General features: G+C 40.8%; 1 protein-coding gene across 2 annotated transcripts; it reads left to right on the top strand.

Moving 5' to 3' along the window:
• The first annotated feature begins 4,829 nt into the window (after nucleotides 1–4,829).
• On the top strand, nucleotides 4,830–19,516 carry LOC115044907 (WD repeat-containing protein 26-like). Of its 2 annotated transcripts, none has more exons than XM_029504236.1 (14): nucleotides 4,830–7,053; nucleotides 7,886–7,985; nucleotides 8,132–8,188; nucleotides 9,286–9,422; nucleotides 10,282–10,379; nucleotides 13,127–13,283; nucleotides 14,320–14,458; nucleotides 14,554–14,694; nucleotides 15,048–15,167; nucleotides 15,986–16,131; nucleotides 16,600–16,678; nucleotides 16,769–16,898; nucleotides 17,087–17,281; nucleotides 17,379–17,519. In XM_029504236.1, the coding sequence occupies exons 1-14, from the start codon at nucleotides 6,764–6,766 to the stop codon at nucleotides 17,408–17,410; spliced, it is 1,821 nt and encodes a 606-aa protein (XP_029360096.1). In that variant the 5' UTR covers nucleotides 4,830–6,763; the 3' UTR covers nucleotides 17,411–17,519. The 2 variants fall into 2 exon arrangements, with proteins under 2 accessions (XP_029360096.1, XP_029360097.1); XM_029504237.1 differs by having other exon boundaries at nucleotides 4,832–7,053; nucleotides 17,512–19,516.
• The last annotated feature ends 1,526 nt before the right edge of the window (nucleotides 19,517–21,042 follow it).

Raw genomic sequence — 21,042 nt, 5'->3', positions numbered from 1 at the left:
CAGAATGTCAGACAAGTCCATCTTGCATGCCTTCATATAACATATAGACCAGGAATTTATATACAGCCTATATTACATATAGAATCATATGATATAATCACTAATAAAAAAAAATCCCTAAAAAAATCACCAGTCTAACGGTCTCTAAGTGGCAGCTATGTTTGAGCCAAGTTGTTCTGGTTTTAATGCTCTGTAGCCTCTTGCCTCTGGGGAGGGGGTGAAACTGTATCAGATCTGCCTGTGGGCAGATGGACAGTCTATGTCATGTTGAATAGGGAGGAGCAACTACTGCCACGAAAAAGCTAAAATATTATTTCCCATGACAACATCATTTGAAACTGTGACTATACGTGTGCCACCCAAATTAAAGGTAATATATGCGCACCGACCTATCCTAACCAAACTGGGAGTTTGACTATACAGTGTATGCTCTATAGGGAAGGTATCCATATCAGGGCTGTGTACTGACATTTTTGGGGCAGGTGGTCAAGCAAAGCAAAGGGAATATCTGCCTCCGTATTTCTCTACTTTAATACCCACAGTTTTCCAAATGTTTATTACTGGACAGATTTCAACATTATCATTGTTTACACAAATACAACTGTCTTTACATTTCCCACTAGAGCAGACAACAACAAACTAACAATAGCACATAAGGAGGGAAATGATATTCAAATGTAGTCAGATAAAGAGTTTTTAGTTTTTAGTTTTTTAGTAAAATGTTTTTAGTTTTTTTTTACTCATCCCCGATGAACTGTCTACTCTCATATGAATTCATCTGAATTAGTTGTTGAAAATACTACCAATGTGAAACTGCAGCGTTTAACTGAACCCCTTAGTTGAGGCTGGTAAAAACCAAGGAGAGCTGAAACTATGTCCAGTCTTATTATACCTATTTGGAAAGATAGAATTTTTTTTGGTCCATCCAGACATACCAACTCTGGAGTTTTCAAAATAAAAGAGATCCAGGAGCGTTTTCAAAGCTCTCTGTTAGGAAACTACAATCATTGGAGAGGATGTGAAAACATAGCAAAAGAATTTCAAAGTTAGAATTTGAAATTTAATCATTTGGATATGTATTTATCAGGAAACATACAAGAAAAACATGAACATGACAAATGAAAAATTTGTGGTCTACTCAAAAAAGCCATCATCACTAGAACTTTTTATGCTAAGGTTTTCTTTCCACTTCAGGCTTCTCTCTCCGTAACTTTCCCTTTCCAAATTCCAAAACCGCTGCACATTTTTTTCTGCCTTATCTTCTTATGATCCCGTTGTTACCTCCATGGTTTCTGTGCTGGAGATCAAATGGCTAAATTTACAGGGCATGATGTTATACTGTTGGATGTTCCACATAGTCATATGATCTGTCCTCCCACAGGTGATAGTGAGAAATACAAAGACTTTCAGCTTTATTGTGCACTAACTGTTGCAGCAGTAGAGCTGAAGCCAAATAAAATGTCAATTGCCTGAAAACGAAGATGATGCACTTTGGAGCACGTCATGACACCCACAGCTGGAGTCCAGTGAGGCTGTAAATGTGTGAGTTATGTGTATCTGAGGTTGCAAAGATATGATTCCAAGGTAACACAGTTTTAAGGGTTGCATGTAAAAGAGGGTGTCCATTTTTTCCTGTTTCTTGAAAACTATTAAAATTTCTCTGCAAGGTCATGCTAAAGTGAACTGTGACAATGAAAGAACTGGCCCTCAGCAGGGAGCACTCATGGAAAGGTGATCAAGGCCAGATGCAGAACATACTAATAGAGCCTGAACTCTACAAAGTGGGAACAGCAATGATAATGTAAATGTCGTCACATGTTGGCAGAATGTCAGACAAGTCCATCTTGCATGCCTTCTTATAACATATAGACCAGGAATTTATATACAGCCTATTTTACATATAGACCTGACTGAAATTCTCTGCTTTTAATTTAGTGGAAAAGGTTTTGAAGCACTACCTTCTATAGCAACCCTCAGCAGTGTCTTATCCTTGAAAAACATATTAGTCTGATAGTTTACAACTAGTGTAGCTACATAAGACTTTAAAAATTCAGGACATTGGCTGCCTGGTACTTACAGCTACATGAGGTTGCATAAAATAATACACATGCCCCAATTACTCCACAGAGTCCTTAATTGGACACTGCAAATATAAAAGCTTGAATTAAATGAAAAATAATGCAAAAGCCTTACTTGTTCTTCCTGCTACCAGCTGCTAAACAACTTTCCTCTTTAAAGGCATTTTAGAAGATGATTTGCCTTTTCTTGTCATGATTTCAAGCATCTAAACAAAAGCTGAAAGTGTCGGTCTGAGAGTGTTCTATGAAGTGGATAATGTTTCCATGAGAAAGACCAGGAAGAGTGTTATTGTAGCCTTGAAAGGCTGCTTTGCCAAGGCTGTGACACATGTTATTTAGTCTGTTTCTGTTTTCTTTTTTGCCAGAACGTCCCTAATAATATCCGTACAAGGACACTCACTCCCTGCATTTCTATTTTTCTCTTAGCCTAGACAGTTCTCATGTTATTGACTAAATTAAATTTAAATTTGCTTTTATTCCACTTTCTTGGAAAAATTATTGAAAATACGCTTCAACAAGAATATCTTTGCATTAACTTTTATACCACTGGCCACATAAAATTATTTTTAAAACTATTTTTTGTTGTTGTTGTTGAACTAATTGAGTCTGAATTAATCCCTCTTTTCTCTCACTATGTTGTATATTATTTTGCAGTCGGATGACCACTCTTTCTGCAGATGATGCAGATTAAATGGATGTAATACTTGATATTTACATCAAAGTTTCCTGTTACTCTTTAGTGATGTATGTCACTTTTGGATTAATTAAATAATTTAATTTAAATGTACATACACAATCAGTCAGAAGTTTGGATGCACTTCCCCATTCAAATGTATCGGGAAAGTATGTCCAAAGGTTTGACTGGTACTGTAAATGTATAGGTGTGCATGTTTGTGTGAGTGTGTGTGTGGTGGCTTGTGGGCCAATTAAAGAATCAAAAGATTGCTTTTTCATGAAAGCAGCTTTTTATTTGCTGTTTGTTGTCTACAGGAAATGTATTTTATGCAGATAAATGGGTTGTTGTCTCGTAATAATCATTATCATCATTGTGTTCTGAACAAAGATGAGCAATCACTTATTTGGTCAATATCTATGTATATTAATAACAATTCCAACCAGACAGTTGATCTCTGATGTGTCTATAACTAAAAGTTTAAGCCATTTATGCCACTGCAGATGTGATTATGTGATTTCAATATCGTGGATGATGAATATCTTGACAGATATCCCACGTAAATTCCTTCAGTAACCTATATTTTCATATTTTTGCAGAACACACAACTTATTAGATTCTTGACACCTGAAATATTTATATACCAAACAGTACTCCAGGGTCAAATCCAGCAATGCAACAAAATTAAGAAAAGGATTTGCTCTTATTTTTCTCTTAGTAATGAATAGCTGTGTCTGCTGCTCCTCTCAGACATCACTCTGGTATTATTTACATTTTTACACCTCCTGGTGGACACTCCAGGCACTGAAAATTCAACTGCAGTACAGTACAACTTGACAAATCATTTTGTAATGGCTGTAAAGCTGTAAATCTCAAATGTTATATCAAATCAAATCAAATCATATTTATTTATATAACACCAAATCATAACAAAGTTACATCATAGCAGTTTACATATAGAGTCTAACTCTTTATAAAGAGATTTAAAGAGACCCAACAGTTCCCCCGATGAGCAAGCAGTTGGCAACAGTGGCAAGGAAAAACTTCCTTTAAGAGGCAGAAACCTTGGGCAAAACCAGGCTCAGGGGGGACATCTGCCTCGACTGATTGGTTCAGAGAGAGAGAGAAAGATAGAGAGAGGCATGGGTGGGGAAAGGCAATGTTGGGTAGAGTAGGGAGGGAATGAAATCAGGAGGAGGGGATATTCAAAACAGGTACAAGCAGGAACATGATGCTGCATGGAGTTCATGGAGATGATCCTGTAGTATGGAATTCATGAGAATAAGGGAGCAGCAGGCATTGCAGGTACATGGGGTGGCAATGAGTCATCACTTGCAGGATGAGGACAGGGAGAGAGAGGAGAGGAACTGGGAGAGACAGAGACTTCGGGAGAGCATGGTTAGTGAATGGTTACACGTGCTTAGAGCTGGGAGAAACAGGGACTTCGGAGAATCATTGTTATTGATATGTCAGCACATGCAAGGGAGAGGGAGAGCGAAAGAGTGGGAGAGGTGTTCAGTCCTTCCCCCAGCAGCCTAGGGCTATAGCAGAATTGCTACAGTGTAGATGGACTTTAACTTTTTAACTATAAGCTCTTCGTACAGAAATGTTTTAAGCCTAGTCTTGAAAATTGCTAAAGAGACCTCCCCGCGGACCAATACTGGAAGTTGGTTCCATAGAAGGGGAGCCTGATAACTGAACGATCTGCCTCCTGATTTACTCTTGGAGACTCTAGGAACCACAAGTACACCTCCATCTAGAGAGAGGAGTGGCCTGCTAGGACAATAAGGAACTAGGAGCTCTCTGAGATATGATTGAGCTTGACCATTAAGAGCTTTATATGTTAACAGAAGGATTTTAAATTCTACTCTATATTTTACCAGCAGCCAATGAAGAGCAGCTCACACTGTGATCTCTTTTCCTAGTTCCTGTTAATATCCATACAGCAGCATTCTGAATCAACTGAAGGCCTTTCAGAGATTTGTTTGGACAGCCAGATAGTAATGAATTACAGTAGTCCAGCCTAGAAGTTACAAATGCATGGACTAGTTTTTCTGCATTATCTTGAGAGACGATGTTTCTGATTTTCCTAATGTTTCTGAGGGGGAAGAAAGCTGCCCTACTGACTTGTTTTATGTGAGATACATGTCCTGGTCAAAAGTTACTCCAAGGTTTATTTCAGTAGAGCTAGAACCCATGTAATGCTTACCAGACAGATTAGATGATTAGATAGGATTTCTCTGAGTTTTACAATCTGTATATATACTATTTATATTTTGATATTTCCACTTGATTTTACTTAATCATATGCTCACTTACTTGAATTTTATCTTTAACTTCACAACTGTAACAAACCAAATTTCTCAAGTGGATTCATCAGGTATTTCTGATTCTGAATGGACAAAAGAAGGAGAAGGAACCACATTATATTAATTAGAGAACATAAGGCAAGACAGAAATCCAATAAGCTTTACTGATTATTGGCCAAGTTCATGCAGTCCCCAAATTCATTGATTCCAAAAAAACCAAGACTTTACTCTTCTGTCTTTCCTGCTGCTGCTGACTTTAACCTGATTACAAATTTTAACCCCCATATAGACAATGAGTTCACATGAGTGTGTGACAGTGATATACACTAATTAACCATAACATTATGACCACTGACAGATGAAATGAGTAACAGTGATTATCTGTCTGAAAGACACATATCAGCGGGTGGATATAGTTGGCAGCAAGTGAGCTTTATTAATAGTTAGCCTCACACCTAGAAGATTCTGGGTGAAGTGTGGATTTTGCATGTTCTCCCTGTGCTTGTGTGAGTTCCCTCTTTGGTCCCAAATTTCCTCCCACTGTACAAAGAATTTATATAGTGACTGTTAAATTGCCCTTAATCTTAATCACATTAATCTTAATGTGATCATTAGTGGTTGTTTGTCTCTTCATGTCAGCTCTGCAACAGACTGGTGACCTGTCCAGGGTGCAGGAAATTGGATGCATGCCCTTACCAAATTCCAACTAGATTGGGTTCCAGCCCCACTGCAACCCTGACAGATTGGAGGTAGATAATGAATGGACTATTATGTCCTGAGATTGAACAGGGCCAGTGCACAGGATCACTGAAACGCTTTAAGAACACATTAAGAGAGCAAGAAATACAGGTTAATCAACTCTTGACAAGAATAGCTGTTAAATGGAAAGCATTCCAGGTGACTATCCAATGAAGCAGGATAAGATAATGCTAATATGTCCAATGCTTCCATGCCAGTAAATGGTGCATAATCCAAAATATGAAAAACATTTTTGCTTTTGTGAATTTCTCCATTGTGGGACAATAAAGGAAAATCTAATCTAATCTTTTAGAGCAGCATGGTGGTAAAGTCGTTGTCAAACCATGTTAGGTTCCTACATGAATGCAGGTGTTAATTCATATTTTGGTGTTTTTATTTATGCAGTGTAGTAATACACATAAATGAAAACCTATGAATGGATAGGCGTGTCCAAGCTGCTGACTTTAGTCTATACTGGATCCTCTGCACCGTGCTGTGTCTATGGCTTGGCCCCGGCTGAAGCGAACCGCTGAGATCTGCTGCCCCCTGACGGTGACGTAAGCCGGACGGGCGACGTGAAGGAATTTCCGCCGACGTCAATGCGTATGTCCATAACAGGGCTGCAGCTGTCTGAGACCAACAATAACAAGCCGTACCGACAACTTCACGACCGCTCCAACGGAACCTGACAGCGCCACAGGCTGCCGACACTCACAAAATGCGGCTCTCCAAATAACTCCGGCCTCCGTCTCCTCGTCCTCCGAACCAAAACCGCGTTGTCGTCGCTGCCAAAGCCGCGGAATAAACACGGAGGCTCGGCCGCAGGGAGAGCAGGGCAGTTCGGGGCTGCCTCTGGGTTAGCGGGCCCGTTTGCTGTACCGGTGCCGTTATTTTCCCTGCAGTGTCCCGCTGCGCCCGTCCGTCCTTTCACTACACAGCGTGTGAACCGTTTAACCCGCGGTAACATGCAGGCCAACGGGGCGGGACAGAACCGGGATTCAGAAGTGTCCTGCAGAAACGGAGCTCAAAACGGCGAGTCGTCCTCCGCCGGGGCAGCTCACTCCAACGGAGTGGTGTCAGTCACCAACAATGGAAACACTGTCAGCAACAACAACAACAACAACGGAGTGTCGGGGCAGCCTGCGGCCAACAGTAGCAACGGCTCGTCGGAGGGGAAGAAAAAGAAGCGTCTGTCTCAGTCGGAGGAGGATGTCATCCGGCTGATAGGACAACACCTCCACGGCCTCGGGCTCAAGTAAGTCGGCCGCTTTAGGCACCGTTTCCTCGACCAGCTATATGATGTCCTGTGCCGGGATAGTGATAATGAGTTGTGGAAGAGGGTGCAAAAAAAAAAAAAAAAAAAAAAAAAAAAGAGAGAGAGAGAGAGCCCGGTTCTGGCCCCCGGTTTTAAATGTCAGGAGTCCATAGGTCCCGCAGGTGTTTGGTACGGTGTCTCCACAGGACATGGTCACTGTTAAACAGAGTGTTCATCTTCCTGTCGCACATGTGTATACGAAGGCGGTGTGGCAGAGATATCAAACAGCTCTGTGAGTATCATATTATGTAGTAATATCCTGCAAGAATAATTTATATTAGTTGATTATATTATTCTTGACAGATGTTAGGTTCAGGTCTTACGGCTTATCAGTGGCTGTGCTACATTCTCTGATCTCATGTGGTGTGTTGACACAAAGAAAAAGTAACGACCTATCGAGATAGTTTTATATACTTTTCTTTCTTGGTGTCACAGTTTTTTAATAAGTTTGTGTCAAGTGTCTGTAGGTGATCAATTTTACAAGATCCTACCTTAAGCCTTAAGTTATAGTTAAGCTACTTAATGTTACTTATGTTATTGAGCCAATTACATGCAGTTTCATTACCATCATTGTGTAATTCTCAATATGTAGACAGTGGTTACAGAATCTGACCTGTCTCTCAGTCCCTTCAGTGTATTGTGCCCCACAGTCATATGCTTTTTTTTTTTTTTATAAGTTTCTCACAGGCCAACATAGACATGTTAAAACTTGGACATGAGTGTTGATCTTCGTTGGTCTTCGATAATGATTGATTTTGTCCACTGTCCACAGTCAGACGGTGGACCTCCTGATGCAGGAGTCTGGCTGTAGGCTGGAGCACCCCTCTGCTACCAAGTTTCGCAACCATGTCATGGAAGGAGAGTGGGATAAGGTGCAGCCCACTTATCTTCAATGCACATCCGTTTAGTAATCTGTACAGTGCATGTATGGGCATGCTTTGTGAAAAAACATGTTTCTTTACTCTTTGATAGTCAACTAAACTCAGCAAAACATAACAGATTTTCTTACTTTACTCAGGCTGAGAGTGACCTGAATGAGCTGAAGGCATTGATGCACTCCCCAAGTGCAATAGTGGTAAGTGGCAAGTCCATCAGTGCTCAGATCACTGAGAGACAGTTTTTCTCTGTTGTTTTGTCTAACTATGTAAACAGGGACAATGCAAAAAGGATGAGCTGGTTTTAGAGATGTGCATTAACAAAAGAGAGCAGAGAAAATATTAGTTTCACAGAAACCACAAGAAACTCTGATATGACAGGATTCACCTCAGCAATGAGAACAAAACACATGATGTGTGTGCCTTTCCCCACCCATGCCTCTCTCTATCTTTCTCTCTCTCTCTGAACCAATCGGTCGAGGCAGGTGTCCCCCCTGAGCCTGGTTTTGCCCAAGGTTTCTGCCTCTTAAAGGAAGTTTTTCCTTGCCACTGTTGCCAAGTGCTTGCTCATCGGGGGAACACATGAGCATGATGAGATAATAAGACTGCAAATCCTGATTCTGTAGCTCAGAGATTCATACTGCCTCAGAGGTGACTGGTGCTTTTTACTGCATGTTACTTTTGATTTAATTTTATTTTTAATTCATCAACAACTGTGAAGAAGGGGTGGAGCCAGTCACTGTGTGTGATTGACAGTCCATCACAACAACAGCAGTGCAGAGATTTCACGCTGATAGACACGCTGTCATCTTGACGATAACAATGTGTTTAAATGTGTGATATAGATAGAGTTTGAGTAGCAGCAGTGTATTACTGTCTCTGTAGAACTAGTTGGTTCCAGTGTGAAGACCGCATTCTACACTTATGGACTATGAACATGGTGTAAAGGCAGGCTGAAGAAAGGATTAAAGACTCAGTCCAGTGTGTGTGTAATACAATACTACAGTTTGGTGTTATATTGGCAAATGTAGATATTGTGATGGCCATTGCTCTTTCTCTCCCTTTCTCTGCCTCCCTCATCTTCTTGCCCTCTCTTGTCTACTGATCTGTCTCGTTATATCTATTTCTGGCTTGCCCTCTCTTGTCCACACCGACCTCTCCTGTCCTCTATTTCTTATTTCTTTGATCATCCTTTTTTTCTCCTTTCCTGTCTCAATTTTTTTGTTGTTCTTTTGTCTCTTTTCCCATCTTGTCCTCTCTTGTTCTTTATTATCTCCTCTCATCTTCTTCTCTTAAGCGGATGAAGTTCCTCTTGTTGCAACAGAAGTATCTCGAGTATCTAGAGGATGGGAAAGTCTTGGAGGCCCTGCAAGTCCTCAGAGCTGAGCTGACTCCCCTAAAGTTCAACACAGAGCGGATCCACATCCTAAGTGGGTAAGTTCAATTGTAGCGAAGGAGCTGAGTTATAGTGTAAATAACTAATGGAATCAGAGTGAGCACTTGCATGAAGAAGGGAAGCAGAAAGGACTGTGCAGCCCCTCTCTCAACTTCACTGTCATTTGTTTCAAAGACAGTGGTCATAACTGTACTTTGACTGGCAGGGCTGTTAGAGGCCAATAACCAACAGAACTGAAGCTGCGTGATCAAAATGAGGTCTTAAGTCACAGTGGAAAGTGCCTGAAACAAGACCTCCACGCATTAGAAAAACAAAACAAACATTTGTCTGCATTGACAGTGTTTATGATGACCATTATTTTTCCATCATATCCAGCTTAGCACCTATGAACATGATCATATCATCTTTCACAGGCAGCAGGAGAGTTTTAAGTGTGACATGCTGATTCATCTCCCCACAAAACAATAAAAATCTACCTTTCAAAGCCCAGTATATACAGTTGAAACCAGAAGTTTACATAGACTATATAAAGAGACCCATAACCTTTTTTTCTCACCATCTAACGTTAAATCAGATTAAACTTTTCCTGTTTTTGGTCAATTAAGATTACCAAAATTATTTCTATTTGCTAAATGCCAGAATAATGAGAGAGATATTTTTTAGACAACCTTTTATTACTTTTTATTACTTTCTATTACTTTCTTACATAATTTTCATTAGAATTTGGTAGCATTATCAAAAAAATGTCTGGAAAATTATCACTGGCTTCCAGCAAGTCATATCCAGTGACTTGCTGGAAGCCAGTGCTAACAGTGACAGTTCTCTGTGAACTCAGTCTAAAAGCAAGAATGAGCATGTGTGACAGTAGCTGAGCATCTGTAACCTTGTGTGTTAAAGGTACCTGATGTGCAGTCATGCAGAGGACCTACGAGTCAAAGCAGAGTGGGAAGGCAAAGGCACGGCATCCCGAACCAAACTGCTGGACAAACTGCAGAGTGAGTGCAGGCTGAGTCACACCCACACTCTTCCTGTAACTAACACTCCCCGTGTGCCATCACTTCTATCTGTCTGAACACTGACTTGGCCTTAACAGAAGCATGTCCTCATGTAGTGTGTGTTTGCCCTGAAACCCTGTAGCTGCCTGCTCCAGGACATCAGGTGCTTCCTGCATAGAATAAGATTCCAGTGGATTATACAGTATGTGTAAATAAGACCAGAAATACTATCACTCCATCTTCTAGCACTTATCCATTTCCGGGTCACGGGGTGCTAGAGCCAATCCCGGCCAATGCTCCAGGTCAAGGTGGTGTACACCCTGGACAGGTCACCAGTCCATTGCAAGGCCAACACATATAGAGAGAAAACCACTTACACCCATGCTTACAGGTACTTTAGAGTCACCAGGTAACCTAGACATGCATGTCTTTGGACGGTGGGAGGAAAGCCATGTAGGCACAGGGAGAACATGCAAATGCACAGAAAACCGAACCCACGGCCTTCTTGCTGGGGTCATATTATTATTGTTGTTGCTGCTGCTGCTATACTTGTTATAATAATAATATTTATATTAATATTAATTACATTTGCAGTAATTTAATTTGGGTCATGATGCTCTTAGAGTCTGCCATTACATTGATAATATATGATAAAATGTAAAAAATATTAATGGAGTATGACATTTAAAAAGCTCTACTCATTGTTCAAAAGTCACATATCAATGTTTTTGTTGGATCATGAAGAAAGCAATAAGAAGAAAGGATCATATATTCTCTTCTGATTGGATCTCTGGACTTTTTGATATATAATAGCACCTGATGTAAAACTCCACTGAGGTAGTTTTTGCTTCTTAAAACCACAAATATATATTGTAATGAATATCAACACTTAAAATAAAACACTGGAGTGGATAAACCTTTTCTGATAAGGTAGTTGTTTTTCTTGTGTCCTAGCTTAATATTCATGAGTGTATCTGACAGCAGCCCTGACTAAAGTGACTGGAAACATTTAGTTCGTTTAACATGTACAAATATTCACAAGTACCTGAAGCTGTGCTTCTCTAAATATATAGGCATAAAAACATCTCTGCAACATTATAGAAGAGAAGGATGTTTTTGAGCCTACTCTACACTACACTACTGGCTAGTAGTGCATCCAACACACACACACCTTCTAAATGTCTGCAAGGCATTCTGCAGATCACCAAGTTTAATGGTTAATTTAACTTTCTCTGTGCAACAAAACGGGCTAAAATTAGAGAGAACAAACCAAAATATAAGAAATATGAGAAATAGTCACACACATGTACAGTCCCATGACTGTAGTATTGGAACAGCAAGGCCAGTTCCTTTCTTTTGTTGTTCACTGAAGACAATAATTAAGCATTTCAGCTTTTATTTCCTGGTATTTACATCTAGATGTGTTTAAACATTTTCGGACATACCACCTTTTGTTTGAACCCACCCATTTTTCAAGTGAGCAAAACTATTGTAATATGTGACTGACTGGTGTTTTTTTTGCCCAGGTGTTGTCTTTTAAATTGATTGTTTAAGCATTAAATAGCTCTTGATGACTGCGCTTGGTTTTAGCCTTGGGTTTCACCTGTAAAGACTGCATTTCTTTTTTATTAATTTCTTAATAAAAAGGATAAACCAACATGAACATAAGAGAGCCATCTATGTGAGACAAGCAAGCCATTTTAAAGATGAGAAAAGAAGGAAAATCTATCAGAGAAATTGGACAAACATTGGGCATAGACAACACAACAATTTAGAATTTCCTGAAAAAGAAAGAAACTACAGGTTTACATCTACTTATGATCCAAAGCTTACAAGCTCATCTTTGCAGCATGGTGGAGGTAGTGTCATGGCTTGGGTTTGCATGGCTGCTTCTGCAAAAGGCTAATTAATATTTATTAATGATGTAACTCATGATGGTAGCAGCAGAATTAATTTTTAAGTCTACAAAAATATTATGTCTGCCAGTTTACAGAGAAATACATCCAAATGAATGGGGAGGAAGTTTATCATGCAGCAGGACAATTACCCAAAACACACAGCCAACACAACCAAAGACTTCATCAGGAGAAAAAAATGGAAGGTTTTAGACTGGCCAAGTCAATCATCGGAACTTAACCCAATAGAGCATGCAGCTCACTTCCTGTAGAGCTGACTGTAGGGAAAAACCTCCCAAAACAAAGAATAACTGAAAGAGGCTGCGCTAAAAGCCTGGAAAAGGAATCACAAATGAAGAATGCAAAAGTTTGGTGATGTCAGTGGGTTGCAGGCTTGATGCAGTTATTGCAAGCAAAGTTTATGTAACCCAATAATCAATGCTATATACTTTAAGACTATCTGTTTCTTTACTTTAGCTCACCTAAAAATGGGTTGGTCTAATACAAAAGGTCATATGTAAGTTGTTTAACACATAAAACAAACAACAAAAATAAATACCAGGAAATAAAAGCTGAAATTCTGAACTCTTGTCTCATATTCATCTTTTGATCTTTAACCCAAAAGTCTTCAGTTAGCAACAAAAACAAAGGAATTGGCCTCACTGTTGCAATAATTTTGGAGGGGACTGCATGTATGTTCACCTACATGGAGAAGCTGAGCGCAGAATTGATAAGAGGATGTGAGTGATTCTGTTGATGACGTTTCTCCTGAAGGATCAGGGTTGCATTGTACTTAAGTGTTTTCTAATGAATCTCATTCATGCTCTGAACTGTGGATTTATATTTGCACAGCCTACCTGCCTCCCTCAGTAATGCTGCCCCCTCGGCGCCTGCAGACTCTGCTGAAGCAGGCAGTGGAGCTGCAGCGGGAGCGCTGCCTGTATCACAACACCAAGCTGGACAGTGGACTGGACTCTGTGTCCCTGCTCCTGGACCACACCTGCAGTCGGTACAATCCCACACACAGTGCTGAACCAGAATGCAAGGCTGAGGGATGTTTGTGTTTTTTATGTAGACTGAATTTGTTTCCAGATTTTCTCATTAGTAATGACTGACGCCTGCTCAGGGTGGTCTGCCTGCAGCTACGGAGAATTTTGTATTAATATACAGACACAGGTAAAGATGGAGTTAATGTGATTGGGCAGCAGATGAAATAAACACGAGGGGGGAAAGAAGTTAAGTAGAAATATGAACATTAAAATTCAGCATTGTTGAACTACTGCAACAACAGCTGACTCTTAGCAAGTGTTGTGAAAGGTGCATTGCATTCATCTCTTTGAATCAGCTGCAGGTAATCTCTGATCAGGTTTCTGACAGCTCATTGGGGGCATGTCTCGTGAGTTAAGGGTCATTAATACCAGGGGTTAAATTGGGCTGGAGTTGTCCTGGGCTCAGCCCCAGCACATAATCATAACTAGTTTCTCCGTTTTCCCTGCTTTCATTAAAAGCAGCACGCAGTTAGATCCATAAATGTTTGGGCACTGACACAATTCTCAGCATGTCAGCTCTGAACACCACAACAATGAACAGGTAAAAAAAAAAAAAAAACATGGCCTAATATTTCGCTCAAGTTATGTCGTGAGTTTAATGCAAGTTAGTCTGCAGCAGGTTGCCTCCAGTTTTTGGTGGCTAACTGTTAGATTAAGGAAGTTGGTATGCTCTAGTCAGAATGAAGTTAAAAATAGCAAGAGAGCAACTCATGTTCCACCACGATTAGCACTTAATTCTTAGAACCCACACATGCACCCATGGCAACCCTGAGGCCACAGAGCCCCCACACATAACAAATCCCAATTAGACCAGCGATTAACACTAAATTTAGACTGCACTATAAAAGTCAAATCATAAAAGCTGTCATTTATTTCTGTTTTCTTGCTTTAAAAACAAAATGCAAAGCACTGTAAGAAAGCACTATATGATTGTACAAATGTGTTTCGAGGAAAGAGCTTTGAATGCAGTCCAATATGTGTCTTCCTGATGCGTAGGAAACAGTTCCCCTGCTATACTCAGCAGATTCTGACTGAACACTGCAATGAAGTTTGGTTCTGCAAGTTTTCCCACAACGGCACAAAACTGGCAACTGGATCCAAAGACACCACAGTCATTGTATGGCACGTTGACATGGTAACTGGTTGTTTACTCCCCATTAGTCAGGAAACATCAGTGCAGTGTGTGAGAGCTGAAGTTACTGGAGTAAAGACATGTCTGTTGGTCAACAGGAAACCCAGCAGCTGAAGCTGATGAGGACTCTAGAGGGTCACGCTTACGGTGTTTCATACCTGGCATGGAGTCCTGATGATGCCTATCTGATAGCCTGTGGTCCTGATGACTGCTCAGAGCTGTGGCTGTGGAACATACAGGTACAATAGCCTGCTAGCCATTCCCAGGCAGTGTGGATCATACTGGGGTAATCATAGAAATCAGCACTGAGGTTTTATATTTCACACAAGATGAGCCTCTTCCTCCTCTGAATTAAATGTAATAAAACAACTGGAGAACTGACATAATGATCTCATGATCACATCAAGATCTCACATCTGTTTTGTTGACAGCCTGTTTGTCTGTTTTGGTTTGGCACAGTTTATGCTTGTGGTCATTATTAAATCTGAAAGGGAACAGTCAGCCAGTAAGAAATGGTGTTTTCAGGTGGAGAGTCATCGGTGTTGTAGAGTGTGTGGGATCTACTCTGTATTTGTCCTCTTCTGCTGTACAGACGGGGGAGTTACGAACAAAGATGAGTCAGTCACATGAGGATAGCCTGACTAGTGTGGCCTGGAACCCAGATGGTAAACGTTTCGTCACCGGGGGACAGAGAGGACAGTTCTACCAGTGTGTGAGTGCTTAAAACAGCACACACACACGCACACACTCATTGTGTCAGGGCCCACAGGCTCCTTGTGTTATTTACACAAATCTCCATTCCATTTTGAGTTGGACCAGTCTGAGTGATAAAAGGAACCTTGTGTAAGGATCAAACTTCATTTTTTCTTGACATCTGTTTAAAAAGGTTAAAATGAACACCAGTGTTTATTCGTTTCACTCCATCTTTTCTGCTTCTGAGGTCAACTTGCTAAGCAGCTAGCTTTCTGTTGAGTCAGTATAGGCTCTAGTCTGACATAGCTGTTTACAGGGTGTGTTATAATGTCTTTATTGGAAAAAACTATGTATGCACATAGACATACATACACACACACACACACACAAACACTTTATGGTGCTTCATCTCCAATATGTTAAGCTGCAGGATATTTGTATATATTGAAACATTAATAAAGAATGGGAACTGTGAGGGAGCAACAGTCTGATTAATTGGTTATAGAAACAATAACAGCTCTTGCTCATGTGTTTGCTGGTGTTGTGTAAACAGATGTTAAATTCCATGTTGTCCCTTGTTTTTCTCCTGCAGCAGAATTGATATGTGGTTAGAGCATCTTTCACCAGAAGAGCGCCACCAGTGGAAACTTAAACGTTTGTTGCGTAATGACCTTTCATTTAGTCACCAGGTCAGACGTTCATACAGACTAGGAAGACCGAATAATAGAACTGGACCTGATCATCTCTGCAGTTTTCCATTCAAATAAAAAACACACTGACTAGAATCTTACTCTATATCCTGCTCCTGACTACATGTTGTTTCCATCTGACTCCCAGGACCTGGATGGAAACCTGTTGGACTCTTGGGAAGGGGTTCGGGTGCAGTGCCTGTGGTGTCTGAGTGACGGCCGGAATGTCCTTGCATCCGACACCCACCAACGTATCAGAGGATATAGCTTTGAGGACCTGACAGACAGAAATATGTACGTCACATCCAGACTGGCTGAGTAACCCCAACACCCACTGTTCCCGTTTGCAAGATGTCTCAATCAAACGTTATGAATACATATGAATTAGATCTGTTAGCTTTTCTGTGCCAGGAAGATGGGACATTAGAGACTGACCTTCAGGAACCAAAGTCAAATTTAGGTGAGAAACCTTGTGTGTAAATTGTATTACCAGGCCCTGATCTAATTGGATTGTGGTGGAAGGAGTTCAAAGGACACTGTGAACCATAACTTAAGAATCCTTGCTCCAAGAAGTGTTTAACATGTTACAATAAGTAATGAGACTTTAGAACCAAGTTAAACATCAGCTTCACTGTGACATCATGTTTTGACATGGATGTAAACTGGAACCTAAAAGGTTGGTGGAGCAGGAACAGCTGTGAGTTGGTCATTCATGTTCTTTTTGTGTGTTGTGTCTGTGGATCATGTTGTCTGTTGTTACAGAGTGCAAGAGGACCATCCCATCATGTCTTTCACTGTGTCCAAAAATGGGAGGTTAGCACTGCTGAATGTTGCAACACAGGTGAGCAGCTGGTTGGACACTGTGCTAGTCTCTCTTCGGATTCAGTCCAGTGCAGCACAGTGTGTCTCAGTCAGTCTTCTGTGCTTGCAGGGAGTGCACCTTTGGGACCTGCAGGATCGGGTGCTGGTCAGAAAGTACCAAGGGGTCACCCAGGGCTTCTACACTATTCACTCCTGCCTTGGGGGGCACAATGAAGACTTCATCGCCAGTGGTAGTGAAGGTAAGGCAACGTGATGAAGTCAACATGAGGTCTGTCTAAAGAAAACATGAAAATAGAAAAAGTTAACATCAATAGGTTGTATATATAAGTATAAATGAAGAGTGAAGTGATGCCATCATTCACATTTGTACAGCCTGAGAGGTCCTCCTCCCTGTGATTAAACAGACCTGCGTCCGTTCTCCCATTAGACCACAAAGTGTACATCTGGCACCGGCGCAGCGAGCTGCCCATTGCTGAGCTGACAGGCCACACCCGCACAGTCAATTGTGTGAGCTGGAACCCCGTTCTGCCTGGACTACTGGCCAGCGCCTCAGATGATGGAACTGTTCGGATCTGGGGACCCGCCCCTTTCCTGGACGTCCAGAATGCAGAGGGGCTCAATGGTATGAACATGTCAACTGATGTGAATGATTTTTTGAAAAGTTGTGGACCTCATTTGTGAATGAAATCTATGTGCTGTTGTATTCATTATATCATCAGGCTGCACTACAGTAACAACAGAAAAGGTCTGAGTCCAGAAGTTGTTGCAGATCCAGTGGCGTGACAGCACGTCTGAGCAAGTGATCAAGTGATCTGTGAGGTTGTGACCTCTGTCTCCTTCCTGTCCTGTCAGAATGCTGCAGCATGGACAGCTGATGACCTGCTGGAGCTCTGCACCTGAGGAGTGTTAAGACTCTGTAGACACTTGAATGGATGAAGCAGAGGAAGGCTTTGGTGATTGGACAGCTGCTTCCTGGAGGTGGGGCCAACAGGGCTCAATGTCAGGATGTCACAAAACAACGATGTCAGACTCAAGTCACGTGACTAAGACCAGACCCAGCTGATCAAAGCTGGACTCCTGGACCTCCAGTATCTGACCCACCTCCTCCTGTCTGGATCCTGTTCCTTCAGTACCATCCAGGACCACACATGTCCTTTTATTTATTCTCAGCTACATTATTTATTCATGATTAATTCAATGACTAGTGCTAAACTGTGGCAGGTGGAGGGTGGAGGGTGTAGTTTTTTTCAGCTGCTTACAGCTTCCTCCCTCCATCTGCTCCTGAAGCTCTGAATGATTTTTGCTGCAGGAGCATTGGATGCTATCACACTTGAAGAGGAGGATGTGTGCACTTCAGACACCTGTTAACTTGTCTTTTCAAATGCACATGTTTTTTTCCTTCAGCTTTTCTGCATACAGCCAGAGGAAGAATTGGCTGAGCATGTTGCACAGGACCACATTTTTGATGGTAACATGTGTTTTATACTTTGTATATATCTATTAAAGAGTGTTGAGTTATGGCTGCTGCTGGGAGTCACGTCCTCCCACCTCACTCTATTGCAGCCACAGCATCTTTAAACTTTGGTTGAGTTGTTTCATTTTTAAGTTTCACTTATTATCACAGTGTTTTCTTTTTGATTTAGTGGAGCTGTGACATTTAAGTAGATATTCCCTGATTACCAACAAATTCTTGTCTCAATTGTCAACTGCTTTAAAAGATGAGGCAGGGGCTTCTTCTGTCCCATGGTCAGAACCATCAGTGTGTTAGTCTGTTTCCCTCCTCTTACTGTGTGTCTCAGATCTGTGCTCGTTGGTTCCTACTGAGGACATTAGTATATTTCATGTTTAAGAAAAAAAATAAAAAATCATTAACTGAAATAGCTGCTAGCCGGAGTTTTTATCAAACAAACAGGAGGGACTTGAACATTGGTTAAGGAGCATTAATCTATATTTGTTATTTTATTGTGTGATAAACTGAGAATAAAGTACAGCATGTGTCATGGTGGTGAAGAGTCATGTGGCACAATAAGTCAGTGTGTTTTTGACAGTGGAACTCTATGGAGACTTCAGACTGTAGACACACACACATATACACTGCACTACTTTGTAAAAGTAGAAAAGAGAATTTCCAGCCATATCCCCTTGAGTTCAATGTGACTTTGAGGAAACAGTAACACACTGATGGAGACAGCCAGTCTGACACATATGTACACAAATGTAACATAAAGTTATAATAGAACTGCTCTTAGAGTCAGGAGAACAGGTCTTGCCTGATGTGATGTTATGTGTAATATGTGCTGTGTAGTTGTATCGCATGTTCCACAGGCAGACAGGAAGAAGATTATGCCCAGGGTTCCCTCACCTGGTTCTGCAGTCAGATGTGAGATGCTCTTCCTCACTGTTGAAATGGAAAGCAGTACATTCACACCTGGTGACGGAGACAGAGAAAACCAGGAAACACTTTTTCTTTTCAGTTTGTTTATTTATACATATATATAAATTCCAAAATTTTCTGGTCCTGGATGACACCTGCCGGACTGTGGGAACCCTGTTCATCTCCCCAGGCACCATCACAGTCACCACCAGCTTCAGCTCTGCCATTACAGAACACACCACCCTAGATGTCACAAACACGTGCTATTCTAGCCTCTTTCTGCATTTTGTTTATTCAAGTATTTCCGGCTTCTCTTTCTGCTGTAAGAAGCCAAAGTAGAACTTTGTTTGCTTGCAGGCAGTTTTACATTTTAGATGTGTTATTACAAAAGTGATCGTACTGTTCTGTATTGTTCTGTAGGAAAAGTATTATGTATGCATACAAATATTTTAAATAAAGAATTCAGGGTTTTAAAATGGATCTTACGCTGAAACTTGTTCCGAAGTGAGCAGTTTGTTTCTTTACCCTTTGACTGAACAGATAAGTCTGTGTGAATGTGTTGTTTGGTCAAGTATGGTTTAGTTAACCAATGTTGGCCGGTTTCTAGTTTTTAGCTAGTTAATATTCACTTGTATTTAACTCTAGCCTCAAGTTATAGTTTAACTAATGCTGGCTCATAGCATGCTATTTGATTTAATTTGAAAATCTTTAATGTCAATTTCAATTTTAAGGGCAATTTGGTTTGCAAAAGAAGTTAAAACAATCATATTTTACATGGCAACACAGTAAATCATACATGACAATAAAATAAATAGTGCAAATTCAAAACACATAATACACAGTCACCACAGTTTCACGGGTGTATCGTTTCCAACAAGCTCAGCTACAGCTTATTTAATAATCTACTAGCAGATGGAACAAAGGAGTTTGATTTTGCCCTACAGGGAAAAGTGTATCTTCTCTTAGAAAGGAGAAGCTGAAACTCTACATGAAGAGGATGGAGCAGGTTCTCCAGAATGGCCTTTGCCCTCTGGGTGACTCTAGCTTGATACACATTTCCCAGATTGTTCAGGCTAATGCCAGTCAACTTTGCAGCCTCTCGGGGATTACGTCACACACACTAGACTAAATAATTACCATGGGGGGACACACATATACACCCAGAAGGAAAACCAGATATTATCATCAATTAATAATAAAAAAAAAAAAAAACCCGACGCCCCGGACGGGAAGTAACTAGTGGACATGTCCGGGGAAGGGAGGACGTTTGGTAAGTCTATACAAGAGTAAACTATTTTATTCTGATTCTAAATACAAAATAGGAAATAAATAACCAAAAGGCTTGTCGTGTCTGTCCCTCTCTTCTATACACGCCCAGCGCCACTTATTTTAAGTCCGCTGTCTGTTGTTAGGACGTCTTCCCCTGGATTCATAAACCATCTCTCCATCATCTCCAACAGTGACTTCGAAAAACGCCGGCTTGTGTGCTGCGTTCATTAGACTTGGAACCGAGACTTCTATAATCCAACTCGGAAATTTCCGACTTCCGATATCATAGCGTTCACGCTACAGGTTAACTCGGAGGAGAAAAAATAATTTGGCATATTTTTACCGTTTGCTGAACGCTAAGATATGTGCATCATCCATTTATGTTTATTTTGAAAGCAGTTATTTCCGAGTTTGACAACTTAAGACTCATTTTTCCCAATTTGTTATGAATGCAGCATCACCTGCTGCTGGACCTCAACCAGGTTTTCCAAAACCCACCCCCACTACTTCTGATTGGCTAGTTTGTTTTTGAGTGCCTTTAGAGCCACTCTAGTTTGGTTGAGAGGGGAAGCTACGTTACTCTCGTTCCATTGGCGACCTCAATTGACTGTTCGAATATGAAAATATCCCGCATCAATGAGGTTTTTTTTTATATATATAATAATGTTGATGTGCTGGAAAACTTTAAACCCTGCATATAGGTTCCTGGGCCTTCTTCATATTCCTATGCAGGCCACTTT

Source organism: Echeneis naucrates, chromosome 6 (assembly GCF_900963305.1).
Source record: "Echeneis naucrates chromosome 6, fEcheNa1.1, whole genome shotgun sequence".
Lineage (NCBI taxonomy): Eukaryota > Metazoa > Chordata > Actinopteri > Carangiformes > Echeneidae > Echeneis > Echeneis naucrates.
This window is presented reverse-complemented; position numbering and strand designations above follow the sequence as displayed.